This window comes from Seriola aureovittata, chromosome 11 (assembly GCF_021018895.1).
Source record: "Seriola aureovittata isolate HTS-2021-v1 ecotype China chromosome 11, ASM2101889v1, whole genome shotgun sequence".
Lineage (NCBI taxonomy): Eukaryota > Metazoa > Chordata > Actinopteri > Carangiformes > Carangidae > Seriola > Seriola aureovittata.
Genome location: NC_079374.1, coordinates 23,081,121 through 23,096,216, shown reverse-complemented (window position 1 = coordinate 23,096,216; position 15,096 = coordinate 23,081,121). Strand labels below are relative to the sequence as shown.

The 15,096-nt window shown below is 40.2% G+C and overlaps 1 protein-coding gene across 3 annotated transcripts in view; it reads right to left on the bottom strand.

The window, feature by feature from the left end:
- Positions 1-3,750: 3,750 nt before the first annotated feature.
- The window catches only part of col18a1a (collagen type XVIII alpha 1 chain a), a 75,528-nt gene continuing 64,182 nt past the window's right edge, over positions 3,751-15,096 (bottom strand). For all 3 annotated transcript variants that reach the window (XM_056389540.1, XM_056389538.1, XM_056389539.1), the window contains 22 exons: positions 14,884-14,919; positions 14,561-14,650; positions 14,380-14,412; positions 13,853-13,888; positions 12,784-12,843; positions 12,597-12,674; positions 12,336-12,371; positions 12,133-12,186; positions 10,566-10,637; positions 9,874-9,948; positions 9,527-9,557; positions 9,091-9,144; positions 8,933-8,967; positions 8,705-8,836; positions 8,374-8,527; positions 8,083-8,147; positions 7,751-7,879; positions 7,120-7,152; positions 6,714-7,034; positions 5,785-5,982; positions 5,400-5,515; positions 3,751-5,224 (listed from right to left, as the gene is read on the bottom strand). In XM_056389540.1, the coding sequence (XP_056245515.1) occupies positions 5,011-5,224; positions 5,400-5,515; positions 5,785-5,982; positions 6,714-7,034; positions 7,120-7,152; positions 7,751-7,879; positions 8,083-8,147; positions 8,374-8,527; positions 8,705-8,836; positions 8,933-8,967; positions 9,091-9,144; positions 9,527-9,557; positions 9,874-9,948; positions 10,566-10,637; positions 12,133-12,186; positions 12,336-12,371; positions 12,597-12,674; positions 12,784-12,843; positions 13,853-13,888; positions 14,380-14,412; positions 14,561-14,650; positions 14,884-14,919 (2,052 nt within the window). In that variant the 3' untranslated portion in view covers positions 3,751-5,010. The remainder of the gene's footprint in view (positions 5,225-5,399; positions 5,516-5,784; positions 5,983-6,713; positions 7,035-7,119; positions 7,153-7,750; positions 7,880-8,082; positions 8,148-8,373; positions 8,528-8,704; positions 8,837-8,932; positions 8,968-9,090; positions 9,145-9,526; positions 9,558-9,873; positions 9,949-10,565; positions 10,638-12,132; positions 12,187-12,335; positions 12,372-12,596; positions 12,675-12,783; positions 12,844-13,852; positions 13,889-14,379; positions 14,413-14,560; positions 14,651-14,883; positions 14,920-15,096) is intronic.

Genomic DNA, 15,096 nt, shown 5'->3' with positions numbered 1-15,096 from the left:
TGAACCTGAACCATATATACAGTATCTCCTCCGTCAGCATGTTAGCACAGCCACACAGAGCTGATAGCATGGTTGTAAACCTACAGGGTGTCACTTGTTCCAACATGAAATATATACATATTTTTAGCTCTGGCCTGGGGAGCTTTGGGTATACTTGTTTTCGTTAGTTTAGAAACTCCTAACCAATAAGTGAGTGAACTAACCTTTTCTCTGAAACAACAACAAAAAAACAACCAAAAACAAAAATATAAAAATTTGTTTTCATGGTTTATTTTCATGGTTTCAGTAACCCCTTAATTTCTGAGGCAAATTTGATAGAAAATTAGGCTAAAATTAGAATTAGAGGAGAATAATCATGAAATGAAAATGATCTATTATGACATTTAAAATGCTGATGTTTGACCTTCTCTAGAAGTGCCAGTGCTGTGATTAGTTTTTCCCACAGTGAGTTTTACAAACGAATTTACCTCTGTTGTGTTTTTGGTAGACTAAATATTTTAGGACATACAGTGAAACAAAACAGCTTACTAAGCAGTGTGTTCTGGGAATTGTTATGGGCAATTTCATATTTTTATATGTGTACTTCCTGTTGCATTTAGACTTGCTGACATGTAATACAGTACCCAAATTCCCGCTCTCAATACTTTGTCTTCAGAACAACTTTTTTTTGAGTTTGCAACCCTAAACACACCTGCAGCTGGTTTATTTTGGCATTTGATATTCAGTGTTTACCTTACTCTATTTTTGTCATTTGGATGTGTGAAAATAACAGAACAGAAAATTATGCTGTGCAGCTGCTATAACTCATTTGTGCCATGAAGACATTCTCCACAGTCCCATGGTGCATGTGCTATAAGGCAAAAGACCTAATTAATACAGAAAATAATTGTTCTTTCTTTCCTGGTGTCCAGCGGCCTTCAATTCTTCTCCAAAATATACAGTAACTTTACAACAGAAATGAATCATGGAAAGGACGTAAACATAAAAGCACTGATGATACAACATTGTGTTTTAAAATTCCACAGTACATAACTCAAAAACAAGCCAGTGTAAGTAAATATCCAAATATTATAGCCTATTTTATATCAACCAGACACATCTATGCCCATTTCCCAGACAGATACAGGATGGAGGCATCCTCTTTGTTGCTATCCACACCTGTCATCTGGGAGGGTCGCAATCCCAAGGTGGCCAGCAGCCTGCAATACCATCAGTCATGCTGGCTAGCATGGAGCTGGAGGCCCTCACTTCTGTTGGTCATACTGTACCCCTCAGTAAGTTCATGCATTTATGTCAAAACAAGGGCGTGTGTGCATGTCTGCACCATCGACAGCCTGGCCCTGTCCAAAAGTAATAAAATAGTCCTGCGCAGAATTCCCTGTTTCCCCATCTCTGATCTTCATGTTATAATAATAAAAACAAAATCAAAAGACAATGTGAAAACAATGTGACAAAGTGAAAGCGGTGGCTCATAGTGATAAAAATATCACACAAATCCGCAGCTTCTCTCGACTTTACAGGGCTGTATCGTGAGTTTCATCTCTTTATTTATCTGTCTGGTCCACAACTTTACTGTTCTGGCTCACTCTCACCGCTGTCACACCATCATGCCACCTCTCATGCCGCCACTGTGCTGTACCGGCTCAGCGACAAACAGCACACAGACACAGTTAGAGACCAGCTGGCGAACAAGAAAGTTTGACTCACATTTGCCGAGACGAAACAAACCCAGCTCCAAATGAATGATGATGTTTCTCTGTAACTCTTGAACTCCTGAATGTTAAGTCATAATTATCAGCTAAAAAAGGTGAAGATATGACAAAGTTGTGTTTACAATTTGCTTCTGCGGCTCCCAAGTGGCCAAAAATATTCTTATCTTATGAAGAAAGGAAGTGTACTTCCCAAAACTGTCAGGGACCTTAACTACTACTTTTAGAAAACCTGCCAGGACTGAACCTTAATCTGTCAAGGGCAAGAAAAGGTCGCTCTGCAGTTTTGCCTCAGCACCGTAGTTTCTGAGCCAGGAAAAACTCTGTAAGTGGCCTATAACATTAAATGCAAATTTGACAATGCTATTCCGCAGAGATGAGTGGGTGAGCCTATAGAGTGTGGACAAGGGGCTCATTTGATTGCTGCACTATGACTTTCTCTTTAAAGACATAATGTATACCTAAATGTAGAGGAATGTCAATGGCTAACCTTAGCTGAGCACTTGAAATACATCAGTGTTAAATACTACATTGTGTTTGGCTGGTGAACCATGTCATTTCTGCTGAATGCTATAATTTAGCTTATTATTTAATCATCAAAGTGCTACTTCACTAGCTGTGTGACAGCTATGCCGGCTCTATCTGCAGTTACATGGATGTTTTGGGCTGCATGTAGAAAGATAAATAAGGTACTATCCAACAAGACGACCTACAGGTAAGAAACTCTGAGACTCTCTCATGGTGGGCATATCATTTTAGAGTAACTACCAAATTAGGCCAACTCTGAATAATTCAAATTAATCTTCTTAATCAAGTATTATCTTGAAACGCCTCCTAACTTTAAAGAAGAGATTTAAGGGGATTTCATAAGCCATCGCCAATGACTGGTGACCTAATTCAGTTCTCTTTAAAAATCCACTTTACTTGTGGACCTACAGCGCATGTATTCATGATTGCCTGGTAATTTCATTTAGAAAAATGTCAGTGTTGACATGTTCAGGCAAGTTTGTATTAGTGCCCTAATTAGTTTAAAGAGCACTCCACTGATTTAGCTGCCCTGTCGGAGTCACAACATACAGAGAAATAAGCATCAAAATCGATAAAGCACATACAAAATTTTTCATCCCACACATTTTTTTTTTTTTTTTTTAATCAAAATCTGTGGCTTACATTACCCCCAATTCGAGCCGGCCTCTGACAGATTGATAAGAGATTCAGGTGTGTTATGATAGTTGCGGCGAATATGGCCTCGAGATGTTAACCTCAGAGATGAGGAGCAGGCTACAGAGGGAAGGTTAACTCGCTTCTTTCTATCTCCACACACCAGACTTGATGTTCCCCTTTAACAATGCAATTAACTTCCCAACAATTACTTTAATTAACTCAAAATCAAAACACATTCATGGATTCTAAGTTCGTGTTGATGTATATTTTTTGTTTGTTCATTCATTCATTAGCCGTACTGCTTACCTGGGCGGGCTGGAGCCTTTGGACTGTGGGAGGAAGCCGGAGGACCTGGAGAAAACCCACGCAGGCATGAGGATAACATGCAAACTCCACACAGTAGGACCCCAGTCGGCTAGCAGGTTCGAACCCTTGTTGTGAGGCCGCAGTGCGAACCACTGCACGACCGCGACATTCTTTCGTTTTTAACAAATCCATAAAAAAAGGCAAGTCATGGCTATCAAGGTTACACAAGTGCACCCAGTCAACCTGCATGAAGTGCCACATGAACACAGTCCAACAGTTATGATAAATCGATATTATCAGTTCTATCTTCATGATTGATTTGAATTGAATTATCTACGGGTGTAGTTTGACTGTGAAGTTCACTAGATGATGTATGACCAAGCTGTCACTGGAGAAACTGATTTGTGGTGAAGTCAACACAGCAACATCCCTCTGAGTAGGACATAAAACTGCTGGTCAGGGCGGCTGATTGAAACGCATCAAGGTCATCATGAGATGGATCCATGTGGTTCAGTGAATAAAATAATTCACCACACTTCATAGGCTGATGTACAGTACATCACATTACTGCTGTGGTTGAAAAAGACTTTAATTCAGTGCCTGGGAGAAACAGTACAGCACATTTTGTTATAAAAGTGGATATCCACAGGTTCAGTCAAGACATCAGCAGCACTAAGGCCAGGTTAGTCTCTGAAATTCAATGCAAGGTTACTGCAAAAACACTGCCTCCTTTACATACTGGTTTTTCCTGTCCCTATCACCCGCGACAGCAATCAGTCCAACAAAGATTAGCAGCAAACTAATCATTTCCAGCTTACTCACTGGTTTTCTGGTTTTTATAAAGTGGTATAAGGGAAAATAATCATTTTAGATTCAAAAGGCTCATCTTGCCCTCTGGATGTGGGATTATTCATTACAGTAATGTCTGTATCCAACAAGATCATTTAAATTTGTGTTGAAGTAAAAGCATCTGAAGGAGTAAAAACCACTGTAACATTTACATATTGGTAGAATAATGTGTAGAAAAGACGTGGTAGACTACATGAGCTTATTGTGAAAAGCAGTCCAGGTTGTGTAATAAGGCACAGTTTCTGATCAGAAGCTCTTTTGAAAAATAATTAAATGTTCTGTGCTGTGTAGACTATAATTGAGGGTATTTAGCTTTTTTTTTTTTTTTTAATTTTTCCTAATCATTTTTTGTTCTTACATAACTTCATTTAAAAATAAATATCTATTATCTTCTTTAAATTTAAAATAGTCCTTAAAAGTTTGCTGTACCCCATCATAACCCACAATTCTAAAATCAGATTGTAAAAAATGTGGAAATGATCCATACCTAAAATAAAAAAAATAAAATAAAATAACAGGATGGATATAGCATTTTTAAAAACAGTTCATAAGGTAAAACATTGATAACGTCAAAAAAAAAAAAAGCAAAACAAAAACAAAACAAAAAAAGAACACAAACAACAAACATGTAATATACAGAATTTTAAAAAATGGATACAATTTGAGAACGCATTCAGCTTCTCCGCTGTTGTTCCACCCCTTGAAGAAAATATGTGCCAATGTCCCCAAGAAAAAGGACCAACACCCCTCTGTTCGACCCATCTCTTTGGCGTTTATGGAGGGGAGGAGCAGACGATGCAAAGCGTCTCTGCCAGGCAAAGAGCCACAGGGCCAGTTCACTGGACGCTGCATGTTCACAAGGCGCGTTATCAGGGAATTTTAAAAAACATGTCTGCTTGAACACTAAAACTGTGTTTAACTAGGGCCCAGAACAAAAAAAAAAAAAAAAGAAAAGAAAAAAGAAAAAAAGAGGACGGTGGACTTATTTTTTGGAGTGCGTTATGAGGGCGTTCTCGATGCAGAGGACGATGTAGGAGCCGGAGCAGCTACTGGAGGTTTGCTGCAGGAGGTGGCCGCTCTGTAGCGATGATGCCAGACCAGTCACAGCGCGGTCGCCTGCTCGCCATGTTTCACAGTAGTGGTCTGTTTGCCGGTGGCCTTTGTTGTTTGATCCATGCCAGACCATTTTCTCTGGCCTGTGGCAAGGTACAAAACAAGCACACAGGTCAGAATATACATACACTGTACATTATATACACACGTACTTCTACAAATACAAACCAACTGAATGTACAAACTGTAACTGCAGACGCTACTACACCTGCAACAGCTACATGTTAGTGCACAGGATGCTGTATTGATCTTTCTCACCATGCGCTGTCCCTGAGGATATCTCTGCCATCAAAGGAGTAGATTGGTACATTCTCTCTCATTTTGCTTGCATTGTCACCAAAGACAGACTCCCAGCTGCTGAACAACACTTGGTCCTGAAAAGAGGGAAAAATATAATGTTCAAAATTACACACAGAAAGTTGTTTAGACACGATGAAAATATAGTAAAAAAACAACAACATTTACAAAGAATCCAAATAAATTACATTAATCGGAAACCTTTTAAATAAAAGTAGTCAGAGCTACAGCTGGACCTCTGAAAACTGCACATTGCACATCTTCACTTTTCAGTGTAGTGTAAACACAGCTACACCCACTGTCTGTTTTGGAATATATCTCAGATTCCTGAGCAGCAGTATCTCACCTTGAGGTTCAAGATGGGGAAGCTGTCCCTGTCCGACCTGCGGACGATGGTGTAGAGGTCTTGAAGCTTAGAGGACAGGAAAGCTCTGAAGGTTCCCTTCAGGCCCACAGCTCGAGCCTGCTGGAAGCACAGGAAGTCTGCCCCGCGGATCCCTCGCATGTTACCAGTCTGAGGGGCGTTCAAGGCGATGATGTGCAGCTGTTGAAGACAGGTTTATGTTAGAACAGCAGCCTTTCTTTGACCTGCTCTTGTGACACATCAGTATGAATTGTTTTAATAAACGTAATAAAGTTTGTTTCGTTACATCACATCAATCACATCAGGATGTGACTCTTCTTCTGTAGAAAATACCAGATGTAAAAATTCAGTTCCAGGAAAACATGACTAATGATAAAGACAACATGAGCTATCAGTGACTATTCTGACTGAACCTGCCTCTCCTCCCACTCCCCTCTCCATCTACCCCTCATAGCCATGTGTCCAATCAGTGTACTCCCTTTACTACATTGTTCTCATAGTTATTCCTAAAGCAGGAAAGAAAGTGTGTGTTCCTTATACACAGAATAATGACAACAAGAGAGGGAGCAGATTCCCTCCCCAATAACTGAATTTTACCAGGTTTGTTCAATTTTTTTCAGAGACCACTCCCAAATCACTTATAACCTTCCTGTCAGAAAGATAGACAGATTACATTCTCATCATCATCATCACTGTTTTTAAGGGTGCTGCACTGCACCCTCCTCCTCCCCCCACCACCAAGTGCATTATCCCATCAAATAAAACGCCTCTTAATAATCACTCACTTATTGAATGTGAAATGTTAAGTACTTGAGGCTCAGGGTTTAGACTAAAGTATCCTGCATTAACAAAGTAACAAACTATCCTCCATAAAGAAGTAATTCATGTTCTCATGGTTTGGTTCTACTCACCCCCGATGCTGATGTGCCCACGTGGACACCGGGCTGTGGGACAGGGGGGCTGGGTCGTCTCTGTGGAGTGACAGGGTATCTGTTCTCAGTCTGGTGGGTGGCTAATCTTCCGTCCGTCTGACCTGTGTGTCTGGGGTCTGGGAACCTGGGATCATATTGTGGGGGGTATCTGGGGTCTACAGGTGGGTGTGGGGGGGGCTCAATGGGGCGTATGGCAGAACCACCCTGGGAGTAATGGCCAGCTCCGTTGTTGTGGGACTGGTCCTGGGACTGGGGGTACAGGATCACAGGTGGAGGCTGGACCTCCGCCACCTCGTTCTCCTGTAATGAAAAACAAAGATTGAAAAATCATGAAACAGTCAAAATCTCTTTATTCTATTTTGTTGTTTTGTTGAGTTTAACTTACCAGATCTCTGAAGAAGGGCCTGTACTCTCCGAGCTGAGAAAATACAAAGCAAATAAATACTGACATCTCAACTCACAATGAATTAATCTCCTGATCTGAATATATGTGTATATTAACATTAAATCAAATGCCTTTATTGAAATAAACACATAACTTAAGAAAAGCTTTTGACACAAGTAAAGATATTTTATAATAAACTGCTGAACAATAGTTGTAAAACAGTAATAGTAAATTCTAGGCAGTAAGTGTCAGTAAAATCTGAGTTATTTCAAATAACTATAAGACACATTAAACAAAACAAGTAAATATTTGCATATAATCCTGCTGAAACATTTATTACTGGTTAATTTAGATGTGTCTTTTTGCACATCTACAAAAAATACCAATATTTCTGTAAAAAAACAATACAAAAACAATATTAGCATCCTGATGTATTAGTTGGTAGCGTGTTAGACTAGTTTTATAAAGCAGGGATATGGCAGCAGTGGTCTAAACTTCTTTTTCACCTAGTGGACAAACATCTGTAGAGCAGCAGCTTTAAAGTCTATAAACTGTATCAAAGCACTGTGGCATGGTCCATAGTATCAAAGCCTGTTTAAAAGTTCCATAAGTGAACAGTAGATTGCTGTACCATGACTTGCCGCAGTCCATCTCGTACTCTTAAGTAGAGGTCTGCTTTGTCGATGATGTAGATGAGGCTGCCCTCTGCCTGGCGTCTGGCAGAAGCAATCATTGTCTCATACGACCTCAGAACTGTAACCTGTGGAAAACAAATATACATGATATTAAGTGTCTGGTAGGAATGACATGAATAATTAAGAAATGGGTGCCATTTTCTATCCAATACACAGACTGATCATTATGAATTATGAGTATGTGATGGGAACTCATTGTCTGCTGAATACTCACAGTGAGTATTCCAGGTTAGTAGGGCAATTATTAAAATGCAGTGATGGTACTTACACCAGAGGTGAGACCAGGAGTTCCAGGTGGGCCAGGAGGACCAGGAGGTCCAGGGACACTGACGGCTTCATATTAAAACAAAAGCTTGTTAATGATTTGGCTTGTTAAAAGCTCCAGTGAACTTAGTGCAGCAGCAGTAGACAGTAGCATAAGGTCACCTCCACACTAGCTGTAGGAGGGACAGCATGACTCTTCAGAACTTTACAAGCTGTATTTCATTCATCCTTCAAAAGCTCTAACAGTGTCCTCAGGAGTGTGTAATGTAGAAATATCCAGAGTATTTAAACATACGGTGATTGGGCCTGTATGCTCCAGGAAGAGAGCCTGGAGCTCCTGGGGGTCCAGGTGGTCCTGGAGGACCAGGGCGTCCATCGTAACCAATGCCTGGTGGCCCTGGTGGTCCCTGGGGTCCAGCAGGGCCCATTATGGAATCTCCCTTTGGACCCTGACATTAAAGAGAAAACTCTACATTACTGGAACATTGCAGACACTTTTAACATGATCTGCACTTTACAACAAACAACTTTTTGTACTTCATATACTTATTATACACACGTGCAACAGGAGTCCTGAGCTTCTTGACAAACTGGGGTTTGATGGACATTTTACTCTCAGAACTCACCGGCAGGCCTGGTTTGCCATGAGGCCCTGGGGGGCCTTGAACTCCTCCAAAACGTGGATCATAATATCCACCACCAGGCTCTCCCTTTTCTCCCTTCACGCCTGGATCTCCACTCTCTCCCTTCAGTTCATTCTGTTGGAAACAGTTGAACATTATGATGAGTTTTTCTCACAGTTCATCCAGCATACTCATAAAACTGAGCGGTTGTGTAGCAAGAAGCTGCTTTACCTTGAATGTGTAAATATCAAAATTAGAGGCTGTTCCTACAGAAAAAAACACAACAAAGACATTTTAGTAATTAAGCACTAATAGTTCACTTCAAAGCAGTCCTGCAGTGCAGTGGATGTGTATGTAATAATGGTACTGTGTGTAAGTCCAGGACGTACCTGGGATTCCTGGAAGCCCTCGGTCACCACGCTCTCCTTTCTCCCCTTTAACTACTGTAACAAAACACAGTATTTAACACTGCAAAGTTGGACACAGTATCACACAGGTATATATGACACTGGCACTGCAAAACTGTGACACTCTGATTCATTGATAGTGATGCCAGCTATGTTTTATTAGTTCATTCTCCAGATCTGGTAAGACTTGACAGCTTAATCTCTTGACAATACAGTGCATATCCCTACCAGGCTGAAGCAGCTGGATCAGACTGAAATTAAGATTGAACTGTTTATCTCTGCAGACACTTTAAACCTTTTCTAAATCTCTCTTCCCTCACTGCCACGTTGACTTAACTTCTCTGTTCTGAGCCCTCTCTGTCTTACAGTCTTATGTATGTGGGGCTAAAACAACAAACTGTGTGTTGGGAGGTCATACCTGGGTAATTCCTTGAAGTTTCATCGTAGCGCTAAGAACAGAAAGAAAAAAATGATCAATGACACCAGCAACAATAGAGAAAAAGATCTGTCTAAGGTTTGAGTTACATTATGCAATAAGGAACCGACTTGCTAGTTTCACCAGCCAGCAAAACTTTAACAGCAGAGCAAACAGACGGGATAATGGCTGACTGTCTGTCTGACTGACTGAAATATGGTTTAGTTCTCTGCCAACAGATGGTACATGACAGACATTAACTTTGTGGTATAATCTACAAGTAACTCTTACTGGTTTCCATAGAAATGTGTAGATCGAGGTACAAGGTTTACTTAAACTTGTGTACTCACATTGAAGCGATCTAAAGGAGTGGCTGGCCCGGGGGATCCGGGTGGTCCGGGTGGTCCTGGTGGGCCAGGGACTCCCTAATGAAAACAAAGTTATTCACTCTTAAACATTTTTTGGTGTGTAGATACAAAATGACTCATTAGGCATTGGTTAGACATCGTCAGTAACTTACAACAGTAGTTTACAGCTTTGATTCAGATAAAGGATGCTCATGAGAAATGGTATATATCTACATACATGTTAGTGTCTATCAACATTTAACACAGTGGCTTTTTTTATTCAATAATATAAATATTTATATAGCAGAGCAGAATTTGACATTTGTTGAATTAAACAGTAGCTATGTTTCTGAAAACCCAAGACGGTACAACACTAGAACTCTGTAAATAATGTCTTCAAAATATAAGCAGCTACTGACTACCACTTGAAAAGAGATCTCAGTGAGGCTTTTCTGGTTCAAAGAAAGTTAATTGAAATAAAATAAGCTAACAAGTTAGCTATCCAGGCAAGACTCTCTTCCTTTCAATAAATAACTGTATTTCATGACAACTTTTTGAGGCATCTGAGGCTGTGGCCTCATTACACTCTGAGATTGCCTGGGGGCTGGACAAGATGATGTCAAACTGTCTTTACTTAACTTCTGCAACTGCCAAGTCAGCCTACTGTAGTTACTGGTAATAATATTAATACTTACTGGGTAGCCATAGCCAGCACCACCTCCTGACTCTCCTTTCTCACCCTTGTATCCATTTACACCAGGGCGACCCTGAGGGAGAAACTCATTCATTTTTTTTTCCATACGTGGAAAAACTGAAACAATCAGGTTAAAATGTAATTATTCTAATGTAATGATACACACTAGGTCAGCAACATGTACATGGTACTAACAGTGAAAGTATTCAGATCCCTTCACTTTATTATGTTTTAGACTTAATTGGAAATTGATGAAGTTGCCATTTTGCCCATCAATCTATACTAAATATCCCATAATGACAACATGAAACATAAACATGACATGATTTTTTTTTTTTTTTGGCAAATGCATAAAATATCCCACTTTATTGGGTAAGACTCTACAAACTTTTCACACCTGGATTGAGCCATTGAGTCATCAGACTGGACGGGAAGCATCTAAACTGTCATCTATGGGGTTTAAGCCTGGACTTTGGTTGGGCCACTCAAGGACAGTCACAGACTTGTCCCAATGTCACTCCAGCATCGTCTTGGCTATGTGCTTCAGGTCAGTGTCATGCTGAAAGGTGAAGCATTGCTGCAGTCTCAGGTCATGTGCAGTCTGGAGCAGGTTTTCTTTTAGGACCTCTCTGTATTTGGCTGCTTTCATCCTTCTCGTGGTCCCTGCCACTAAGACACACCCCCGGAGCATGATGCTGCCACCACCAGGCTTCACCTTAGGGATGGTATTAGATAGGCGATGAGGAGTATCTGGCGTTCATCAGACATAGAGTTTGAAGTTCTCCAGTTTTTGCCTCATCAGACCAGATAATCTTTTTCCTCGTGCTGTCGGAGTCTTTTAAATGCTGTTTGGCAAACTCCACCTCTCTACCATAAAGGCGTGATTGATGGAGAGCTGCTGCGAGGGTCGTCTGTCTGCAGAGGACCTCTGAAGCTCCGCTAGAATGACTGCTGGGTACTTGGTCACCTGCCTGGCCAACGACCTTCATGCCTGGTTACCCAGTTCTAGGGAGAGACCTGGTTACAAACTTCTTCCTCTTTCTCAATTATTGAGGCCGCTGTGCTCCTGGGAACACTCACAGCTTTGGAAATGGTTTTATACCCCTGATCTGACCTCTGTCTACAAAGAGTTCCTCAGACGTCATGGCTTGGTTTTTGTCCTGACATGCAGTCTGAATTGTTGGACGTATATACACGGGTGTGTCCAATCATTGCAATTAGCTGGTGGAATCTAGTTCTAGACACGTCTCAATCATAGTTGAAGCAAACAGGAGGCACCTGACCACCGTTTGGAGCCAGGGCAAAGGGTCTGTATACTTGATGAATGAGAGATCTCAGTTTTTAATTTTTCAATAAATTTACACAAAATTATAAAAACATGTTTTCACTTTGTCATCATGGGTTACTGAGTGTACATACAACAATTCATTTGACAACATAATAAAGTGTGTGAAAAGTGAAAGGGTCTGAATACTTTCTGAAGTCACTGTATTGTAAACACACAGTAGAAATATATTTAAAATATATATATATACACAATCATAAGACACCAAGAAAGGGGTACTTACAGGTCGTCCAGGCATTCCAATTTCACCCTTTAATCCAGGAGGCCCGTACTGGCCCTACAACAATCAATCATGAAATATAGGAAAATGTGAGCTGACTGGAGAATGAAGTGGAAAAAAAAAAAAAATTATATATTATATTTTAATTTGAAACAGTTTTGGTACATTAGCTTGAATATCTTAGATCGAAATGCTCAAACACTTACAGGGGGTCCGACAGGCCCAGAGGGTCCTCTGTCTCCCTACAAGCATGGTAAAAGCAAATTAGTTTCAACATCAAAAGTACAACCGTAACCCAGTACACAAAAGGCTTGAAAACAGGCAATCAACAGAGCACACACAGGATCAAAGCAGGTAACATGAGAAGTAGCAACATATGCTGTAGAGGAGAGGTATGTGAGTTCATTTGTATGTACAGTATGTTTATTATGTGTGTGAGAACATCAGACGACGTCAGACAGACTCACCTTCAGACCTGTTAACCCTTCCAGAGACAGAAGATTTCCATCAGGTCCGATTACTAAGCCTGGCTCTCCTTTCTCACCCTGAACACAGAGCAGCAGAAAGAGACAACATGCGCTCAATTACCGTAATGTCATAATGATGAGGAGGAGCTAAATTAATGGTTGAACAAACAAAATTTCAAGACTTTACCCTCAGTCCGTAGCCAGGAGGGCCAGGGTCCCCTCTGTCACCCTTTGGTCCAATAGGACCCTGCAGGATGAAAATAAATAAATATGACATTCATAAACTAACCAGTTGACAGTCGTTTGGCAGCTGATCAATCCAAGCCAACGTGATGATCCGTCCTATTAGACTCAGTGCTGAGTTGCTGAGAGGGCCGTTGTTTAGAATTTGAGTGTAGAGATCAGTGGATGAGATGTTGGGGGTTATTTGAGCAGATGCAGTGCCAAGACGGTACAACTGTAGCAGAGAAGCACCTGATGCTTGCCAAGGTCTATGGATGCTAAGCTGTACTGTTACATTATCTGGAGGCATCATGGGTATTTGAAAGAAATGGACTGAGTATAAAGAGGAAATGTGAACAAAAATATCACCACCAGCACCAAAAGTCAGCACACAGAATTTAAACCTGTAATTAAATAGAAATCTACCAATGAATCGATTCCTGTTAACAAGTGTTGTCTGTGCAGCCGAAGCCTGATACAACTTTTAGATTTCCTTCTGTTTGTGTTTGTTATAGTTACGTACCAGGGGAAAACATCAGGGCCATAATGGAGAGTAGGAATGGTTACAGCGACCTATTCTCACATACATATGGGCAAAGTATTGTCTTAAAACAGACTTGAAAAATCCTGATTCTATCCTTATACATTCAAAGACTCTAATCTGCTTTATCTGGACAATGCGGATGTTGTTCAGTCAGTTTATTCTAACAGTGGGCTGACAGCACAAATAAACACCCCAACACCTGTCGTCATGTTTTCATTGAAACGTTAAATCAAAATATTTAAGTTGGTTGGTTTTGGTCTTTTCAGGGGAACTACTGACAATGTGGAAAATACAGAGTAACTGTAGAATAAAGAATAGTGTTTGTATTTGACTTGTAAAAAAAATAAATAAAAGCAGCAGGCAAAACAGGTCTGTATTTTTAATTATCACCTGCTGAGAATTAGACTTCAATTATGTATGTAGGTACACTTCACATTTATTGTTATAATAGGGGCAAGGTACATAAATTATGTAAGACAGGGAGACTTACAGGGAATCCAGCCTGACCAGGCAAACCAGGTCCTCCCTGTTGAGGAAAACAACACATTTTACATTCAGCTTCATTAGACTGGTGGTAAACTGGTTGTTTACACATAAAAAATAGTAAAAAAAAAAAATCCAAACCACTTATTCTGGTCTGAATTGGTCTGAGCCTGTTGTAAAACATGTGATCAGTATAAATGAGTGTAACACAACTGAGTTTATTAAGAAGTTAAAATGGAAACAGATGTTTATTTCTTGATTGTGGTTATGTTTCATAAAGGTCAGACAGTCATGACAACAATCCTGTGTTTCCTATGTTTCTTTCTAAGGATCGCACACTGATCAACACACGTAAGGACAGGTTAACTGTACGTTTCACCATGTGGTGTAAATCTTGGTCTAACATGTTTGTCTAACTGTCTCACCTGATCGCCCACTCTACAATTACAAGTAAACAATCAGTGTTATAAGTGTTGTCCTACTACAATGCAAAACTTTCACTAGAGATGTCGTGTATCAGATCTGAACACAAACCTGAGGCCCAACACTGCCGGCGGCTCCATCAAACTGCAGAGACACAAGCACAATAAATCACATAATGAAGGAAATCAAGCTGTTTTTACTATTATGAATAAAATTGCTCATGATTTGGATTTCAGTCTAGAAGGAAATGCGTCTGTGCGTCTGCCACTCTGTTTGCATATTTGTTACTTACGTTGCCAGTTGTGGAGTAGATGATTTGTCCAGGTGGACCAGGTGGTCCAGGTGGACCTGGGAGTCCATTTCCATCTCGACCTGAGTCACCCTAAACCCCCAAACACACACACACACACACACACACACACGCACAGCAAAAAGATAAATAACTTTCCCACTGTGAAAGACATCCAAAACCAAACTTTATCTAATGTAACACAGTTTTGTGTTTTATAATGGCATGAAATATATGAGATATGGATCAGCATCTTACTGACAGTTGATTTGTAGTGTATATAATGTATATATAAAAAGATATTCAGAGTTAAAAATGATATTCACCCTCTCTCCTTTGTCACCTCTGTCGCCCTTTGGTCCCTGTAAAATTCAAGAAGAATGAAACAAAAGAATAAATCGATTAACAATAAATCAAAAGAAATTAAAAATTTTAAATTCAATTCACGTTTACTAAGGCACATCAACCTCAGTTGAATATGCATGTTTTTTAAGTGTATTTAAATATCAAATGGGGGAAATATATTCCCTTCAGTTGTC